We start from the raw sequence: 7771 nt of genomic DNA, 5'->3' as shown, positions 1-7771 counted from the left end.
CATCTCATGTTTACTGGACAGCACTACAGCATGAACACTCGCTTTTGTGCCGTGTGTCAGTATCTGCTACATGTTCCTGTGATAAGCTTCAATTTGGCGATGAATGCCCACATTATTATTCCAGAATGCGCGTCATCACGCCTATGCGAGCTGGGATTAGTGATAGTGAAAATGAAGATTAGGTGAAGTTAAGTATGCGCTGTGTACGTTTGTAAGTTCTTTTAAAAGTGCCGTCTCTTTTGTGTTACCTCTGTCGACACCGCAGTGGATTTTAAAACCAATCAATATGTGACTGAAATGCCGGGTCCAAAGTAAAGCACATAGTTTTAAATACAAGAATTGTTTTTAGTACTTGGATGAAAATACTGTAGAACAAATGGATAAATATGTTTTCCCCTTGAGACCCTCTCCAAGGCCTTTGCTGCAGCTGCCTTCAGTTACTGCTTGATTGCGAGTTTGTCCTTAAACATCATCTGCTGGGTTGAAAATCAGGTGACTGACTTGACCATTGAAGAATATCTGATTTCTTTACCTTAAGAAACTCTTTGAGTTACTTTGGCAGAATGCTTCTGAGTCATCATCCATTTCAAACGCTGCCTGGTGAGTTTGAAAGAATTAACCAAAATGGTCCCTGGCAGCTCACACAATAGTGTTGTCTATACAATATTTGTCTGAATCTGCGCAGAGAGTATAGCCCTGAACACTTTGTTTTTCATCCTGCTGCTTCTATCAGCAGTCACATCATCATAAACACTAGTGAGCCGGTTCCACTGGCAGCCATTCATCCGCATGTCACAATACTGCCTCCACATATAATGAGGTGAGCTTCAGATCAGATGAGCCGTTTCTCCCCTTCTCCACACGTCTCTCTTCCCATCATTCTGGTACAAGTTCATCTTGGTTTCATCTGTCCAAAGATTCTCTGATGTTTTCTGGAAAAGTCTAATCTGGCTTTCTTGTTCTTGAGTGTAACCAGTAGTTTCAGCCTCACTGTAAACCCTCTGTATTTACATCCGTGAAGGTTCCTCATGATTGTAGACCTCGACACTGATACACTCATCTCCTCAAGAGTGTTCTTGACTTGGTTAAATACGCCCAATTACAGCGTCGTTCACTTTAATCAACATTTCTTTTTGACATTCATCATATTGTGAGTTTCAATTAAAAGATACCAAATGCATGGAATAATCATGAAACTGGCGTCACCAGGCCAGGAAACTGCACCTCCAGTTAATTTTAAGCCTCTGAATGTGGCTGTAATTCCTGATTAGACCCCTTGGATTAAAGATGAAAGTCTACACTTTTATTTAAAATTATATGCCACCTTTGTGACAGTGAACAGATGCAAAACATTTTTTTAAAAAGTGTCATTGTCCAACAGTGTATGTATCTGACTGGATGTAGTTTGTAGACAAGCCACAGCTCCTCGTTTCCATCCTAATAAACCAGCAGGTGGCGCCAAACATCACAGTATATGCTCGGTGAAGTGCAATTTTCATAATATGTCTGTTTTAATATGTCATAAAGAAAAGCTGATGAAGTAAATAAAAGAAAAGAAAAAAAGAAACTAGTTTGTGTTATTGTTTGGAATTTCACTAACTGAGTAAAAACATAGAAAAGGGTGCTGGCAGCGTTTGTCCTGTGATATTTCTGGAGCTTTGTCTTTTAATTGTTTATCTTTTACTGAACTGATGTAGTAATCAAAGCATGTGCGTCTCTGTCAGTAAGAAGAATATGTACCTTCAAATGTACATACATATCTCAGCATTTCATTTAGCCATTGCATTATTGGTCTTCATAGGAACTGATTCCCTCCGTCACTAATTTTTTTTAAAACAAATATAAGCTGACAACAAAGACTAAGTAAGAGCCAGAGATGAGGTTTGATATATACTCTACATTTCCCATGTCTACAATATTCAGTTATGAATTTTAAATGCTGGGATGACTCATTGCTCGAATCATGTTTCTTAAAAATAATGAAAACAAATGCTGCATTGTGTGCTATATAATAAACATTTTATTTTTGTGTTTGTAATAAAATCTGTAGTTACAGACATTTGCTTACATATTACTAATATTCCTGAGTGTTTTAGCTTGAGGCCTGGTGTCTGCATTTAAAGAGCTACACATTACAGAACAGAAGCTTTCAAAAAAAACAGTACCTTGACATGCTTCACATAATAACAGGGCAAAGTACCAAATGCGAAACGGGAAATGCATCACAGAAGCAGTTCACTGCAGCAGTCGTATTGTTGACAGTAAAATGCCTTAATGGGCAGTCAGAGAAAGCAGCTAGCAGAAACGTGTGACTGTAAGGCACTAATGATTCAACTGGTTAGTCAGATTGAACTATGACACACAAGGTAAAAAGATTATCAAAGTTTAATGATCCTGCTGAGAAAAACGGATCAATGCAGCACCAAATGCAAAAGAATTCAGCCAAGAACAATAAAAAAATATATATAAATAAGAATGCAAGTGCTGAGAACTGATTTTAACAAGCTTTTTTGACATGTTAAGTAGAAATACGTGAATAAAAGTAAGAAAATATATGAATTACAGCATCATGTGCATGTGCAAAACAACAACATTAAACCAGAAATGAAAAGGGGAAACTGTACAATACAATAAAAACATTTGCTTAAATGACTGACAAGCTATGCTTATTGCAATAAGTACCACAACCTATGACACAACAAAACAACAATTCCTGGTGTTACTGACAGTCAGTAAAGCTTACTGCATTAAGAAAAATGTAAATATATTCGTACTCTGCCAGCAGATGGCAATCTTAAAATATATATATTATCTTATTTACAGGCAAGCCTTGGCAAACAAACAAATAACAGCGTAAGACTGCAAAAGACCACATTAACGGGCGAAGTCATATCTACAGCTGAAGCACAAGTGTAACAGTGATTCTCAATGTGTACGAAAAGGAGAGCTGTCCTTCAATTCAGACACTGTGTTGAATGATTTGCCAAAAAAGAAATTTTAAATTCACATAAAAAAAAAAAAGTACATTCTGTCGTTAAACATTCACAAAGAACTTACATAAAGTATGTGCATCACGTACAAATACGTAAAGGGCAACACAAATTCCTGGTTGTGTTTAGAAAAAAAAAATAGAATTTTTGACGGCATGCCGGCTGGTGAAAGAAAAAAGTTGGGGTTTTTTTTGGGGGGGGGGGGGGGGGGGGGAGATGAAGGTCTGCAGCACGCTCAGCAGGAGTTCGCCAGGCCTGTAAGGATGTTGCCAGGAGACCTGCGATACTGAGCCTTGGTGTTAGTGACGGCCCCGTGCTTCTGTCGCAGGTGAAGCCTCAGCTGACTCTTGTGTCTGAAGTGGAGGTCACATTTTTCACACTAAAGTAAAGGAGAAATAAAAGCATTATTTAGAATCCCTGTTTATAAATGGACAGCTCAGATCAGCTAGCTCTTTCGAGGATTACCAGTCAGGAATTATAACTATTGACAGGCATATGGATCACCGGCATGATGGGATTACTCTGTTTTTAGCCAGCAGACACGTTGGATAAAGAGGGGAGGGTGATTAGGAAGCTTACATGATAAGGCTTCTCTCCTGTATGAATGCGCATGTGGCTCTTGAGTGTCTGAAGGTGACGGAAGTGCGTTCCGCAGATCTCACAAGGGTACGGTTTCTCCCCCGTGTGAATTAACACATGTGCACGAAGGTGGGCCACCTGCGGGAGAAAATGACTAATGTTAATAATGAGGCTACACTTGAAATTTTTCCTAAAGATGAGAAGGTGTTTTTTTTTGGGGGGGGGGGTTCTTCTCCTCACCTGGACGAATCGGGACCCACACGTTTCGCACTTGTATGGCTTTTCTCCAGAGTGGATACGAGTATGAGTCTTGAGATTGGCTGGCCGGTTAAACTGAGCTCCGCAGATGTTGCAGTGGTATGGCTTTGCACCTGGAGGTTAAGGAAAGCAGGTGAATACAACAACTCCCTTCCTTGAGTTCTGAAAATGAGGCAGAGCCTGCAGTGACTCTTACCTGTGTGAACAGTCTTATGGCTGGCCAGGTTGCCCTTGTAGCGGAAGGCAGCCTGGCAGCAGTCACACTTGTATGGCTTGTCGCTGTGGACCTGGGCCATGTGCTCTTTGAGAGAATCTTCGTCTGAGAACTTTGAGTCGCACCCGTTGCAGATGTAACTGTTGTTTTCTGCAAAAAGAAGTAGAAATAAATGAAAATGTGACTAACAATGACACAAAATCAGATCAAAAGGCTTCTTAGAGCTTAAAGACAAGCTAACAGTTTAATATTTGTGCGTTCCTCTTACCACAGCTGGAGGTGGAATAATCCGAGTGTAGCTTGGTGGAGTCATCTTTGCTGTATGAGTCAGGAGACAGGTGGCCTGCTTCCATACACTGAGGGCTGTCGCAGCCACATGTGGAGCATCTGTTGTTGCTGCAATGAGGAAGACGAGCAACATTAGTATGAAGTTACTTTAAGCTCCTTAACGTCATAAAGCGCTGATTTCACATTAGATCTGTCTGTGAGCTGCACTTTTACCTGACACTGCTGCAGCTTGTGCTGTCCACACTCTGAGACCTGGGACTTTCTTCTTGATGGTCACCAGCTCCTTCTTCTGCCTGGGCATCGCTGTGTCCTCCTGCCTCACTGCTCTTGCCAGGGCTTGGTGTAGGGGACATGGCGCCGGTAGCATTAGCGTTGTTTCCTTGAGCCTCCTTTTCATTCCCATCCGAAGTCTGGTTCATAACGATGAACTTGTACTTCTTCCAGTTGCGGGCCTTCATATCTTTGGGGCAGTCTGATTGCCACTTGAGGCTCATGCTTGCATTTCTGCTGCTGCTCGACTCAGTGGGTGAGTTTGGCTGGCAGTCAGATCTAAGGGGGCTCTGGGGGCTGCAAATGACACCTTTGCTAAAGCCTGGGGACGTTCTTACACAGTTGGTTTGTGGGTGCTGAATGCTGTCTTCCTCCATTGGAGGAACAGGTCCTTGAAAGCTGCTGTGAGCTACTGCCGGGCGGATGATACTGGGGAGGTAACCGACATGGGATGGGAGTGAGTGGGAGATAATGGCATTGGACTCATTGTGAGCCATGTTGGTGGTGGGTACTAGTGAGCATCTAATGTTCGGAGAACCTTCTAATTTCTCAGCAGCAATACAGACGTCACCATAGACGTGATAGGAGCCAGACGTGTTGATCCCCCTGAAAACACTGGGCATGTAGCCTCTGGACTCGTGAGGAAGGGGCATGTTTGGTGTACAGTTGTTTACATAGTCGGGCCTTAAAGCAGAGATTTCTTCAGCCAGATGTAATGAGTTCCTCTGTATCTCTTCACTCTGCACGCTCCTGTAAAAACACATTCATCTCTAAGTCAGATCTCTTTAGTTTTTCCCCCAAGACAAGGCATTTTCTTTTATTTATTTTTTAGGTTTTTACCTGGACTTAATGAATCTGTGGCAAGTGTTGGCCACGTGTTCCATCTGGAGGTAGATGGCTGTATTCAGGGTGGTCACGACCACAGTGTCGTTAAGGTTCAGACAGGATGTGTACATGAAATCTAGAAGGATGGAGAAAGCCTTGGGGTCTACTTTGGGGTCTAAGCTGATGGCACTGAGGTTTGCATTCTCAGGATCCATGAACACGGAATAAAAGAAGCCACTGTAAAACAGAAAGAGAGATAGTTTGGTATGAGCTACGAAACCAAATTTCCCAATTCCAACTTATTCACTATAAATAATGACATAGTAGTTACATATATAGTCTTGTGTTGGTGAACTCGAGTCAGATCTTTTGACAGTGTATACCTGCAAGCCACCAGGATGGCCTTGTGAGCTCGGAAAAGCTGTCCGTCCACCTGTATGGACACATCGGTGAGGATGTTCCTGCTGCGCAGGCGGTTGAAATTGAGCAGGACGTCGCCTGCATGGCGTGTGAACTGAATGCAGTCGTCTGCAGTCGTGGCCATGCTGTCATAACCTGTGCAAAAGTTGTAAAGGGTGAGATCAATATGGAAAACTCTACAACTGACCCACTGTGGGCTGAATGTAGGAAGAAAAAACAAACAAACAAACAAGGTGAAAATACAGTTACACGATTTTATTGGTATGAACGTTTCAATTATTCCACAAATAAAAACCTGGAGTGACAGAAAATTTTAATTGGTTCAAAACATGCTGCTGCTGTTCAGTATGAGCCACGTAGCTTCAAAACAAACTTCAAACCAAAACAGTAACAACGTTAGGACAAAAGGAGGCGCCATTGCAAAGAGAAACGCAAATAAGGGAGGCTCACTAAACCTTTACAGCCCTGCTCTGACAATAATTGAGCCTATATGACGGTGATATTACAGAGTACAACCTCTAATCAGCATTTCAACATATTATGGAAAACAGCCGCACTGCTTCACTGGGTCAATGTCAACACAAGCTTCTGTCAAGTGGCAGCAAATCTTGACCGCGGGAAATAAAGCGCAAACATAAAACAGTAAAACCGGTGACTTAGTGTGTCCGTGTCGCAAGTGTTTAACTCGTCTCGTCTTTCCGCTGCAGCGGCACAGCGTGTGGACAAACACAGCAAACTATCTGCTGGCAGCCCACAGTCCGTGAGCGCGTTTGACGTTGAGCACATTCCGTCCCGGCTGCTCAGATTAGGTTGCCAGCGCGCACAGAGAGGTTTCCTGTTCCCCGATTTAACTGCAATTCATCTCCTTTAACCCATTAACATTCACTCCCCCTCACCCCACCCAAACAGTTGTTTCTAAACCTTCGCAGTTTCAGACTAAACCGAGGCGGCATGATTTCGTAGGATGTGATTTCAAGGAGTGGCGGCTGAGTAATCTCGCTGCTGTGCGTTAAAGCCGAGCAGGTCAGCGCGAGCCCTGTCAAGTATGGAAATACTACTCAGCTGTCATGTCCGAAGGGCTGTCGCGAAGTTTCGTAATATGTTTTCATCGTGTTTAAACACCGATTGCGGAGTTAGAACTGATGGTTTACGAATCAAAGATCAAAAAAAGTAGTCGGCTCAGTTTGAAGGGCACAATTAAACAAGTGAAAATAGTGTCGACAAAAGAAATACGCAGAGGAAATCTAGATGTTGACTGAACTAGTCCGACCGGTCCTGTTGCGCCACTGTTTCCCGGTTGATATGTAACCTCGATCATGTGAAAGGGTGGTATCAACTAAACAGCTTTTTTAAAATAATAATAAATAATAACACAATAAGACAAACAGGCCTCGTGAGCTGGAATAAACACATAAAAGGAAAGTTTAAGACCGTCTTTACTAACTATCCCATCTGAACAGCTACCACGGCTCACATCGTTTACTTCACTCCTGGCTAACGGAGCCATAAAACCTTCGCAATAATGAAAATAAGTGGCACAGAAATTAAAGGAGAAAGAAAGACATAGAGGCGAGGAAGCCACACGAGCATCTGCTACTTCTCTACACTTCTGAGGGTAATGCTGAGAAAATAGGAAGGGAAAAAAAGTCACCTTGTAAAAGTTTCCTCGAAACTCTGTGCATCACTAGTTCTGAGAATCCAGTTCTGAGAATCCAGTTCTAAGAAACAGAGCGGCTCAATTCTCGGAATTTCAACACAGGGCCGTACCATCCTCCGAGCAGCGGAGGAGCTGCTCTCCGCCGCCGGCGGCCTTTCAGCCGTGGGCCCGCAGCACTGCGGGGAGTAACCGACATTTGATCAATAAACGCCGGGATTAAAACACAGCTGTGGGGTTATTAAAGCCCGTGTCAAAAATCGCAATTTTTAA

At 42.7% G+C, this 7771-nt stretch overlaps 1 protein-coding gene across 1 annotated transcript; it reads right to left on the bottom strand.

Moving 5' to 3' along the window:
- Positions 1–3192: 3192 nt before the first annotated feature.
- Positions 3193–7552, bottom strand: bcl6ab (BCL6A transcription repressor b). The gene is made up of 9 exons (XM_085439361.1): positions 7496–7552; positions 5808–5979; positions 5440–5661; positions 4543–5349; positions 4310–4437; positions 4024–4191; positions 3810–3940; positions 3570–3707; positions 3193–3369 (listed from the first exon to the last, which is right to left on the bottom strand). Exons 1-9 carry the CDS (start codon positions 7524–7526, stop codon positions 3226–3228), a joined length of 1941 nt encoding a protein of 646 aa, XP_085295487.1. The 5' UTR covers positions 7527–7552; the 3' UTR covers positions 3193–3225.
- Between the last annotated feature and the right edge of the window lie 219 nt (positions 7553–7771).

Source organism: Copadichromis virginalis, linkage group LG18 (genome assembly GCF_057382275.1).
Source record: "Copadichromis virginalis isolate Kocher_CV1m ecotype Utaka linkage group LG18, C_Virginalis_male_GT1.1, whole genome shotgun sequence".
In the NCBI taxonomy this organism is placed as follows: Eukaryota; Metazoa; Chordata; class Actinopteri; order Cichliformes; family Cichlidae; genus Copadichromis; species Copadichromis virginalis.
The sequence above is the reverse complement of the archived record's forward strand: the minus strand, read 5'-3'. Positions and strand labels throughout refer to the sequence as shown.

What these genes read in the sequence shown, in the direction of transcription:
- bcl6ab (XM_085439361.1), bottom strand. Translation starts at nt 7,526, where the DNA reads ATGCACAGAGTTTCGAGGAAACTTTTACAAG. An exon ending in TTATTCCACCTCCAGCTGTG is followed by an intron (nt 4,192 to 4,309) that starts GTAAGAGGAACG and finishes TTCTTTTTGCAG; the next exon opens with AAAACAACAGTTACATCTGC. An exon ending in CCATAAGACTGTTCACACAG is followed by an intron (nt 3,941 to 4,023) that starts GTAAGAGTCACT and finishes CTTAACCTCCAG; the next exon opens with GTGCAAAGCCATACCACTGC.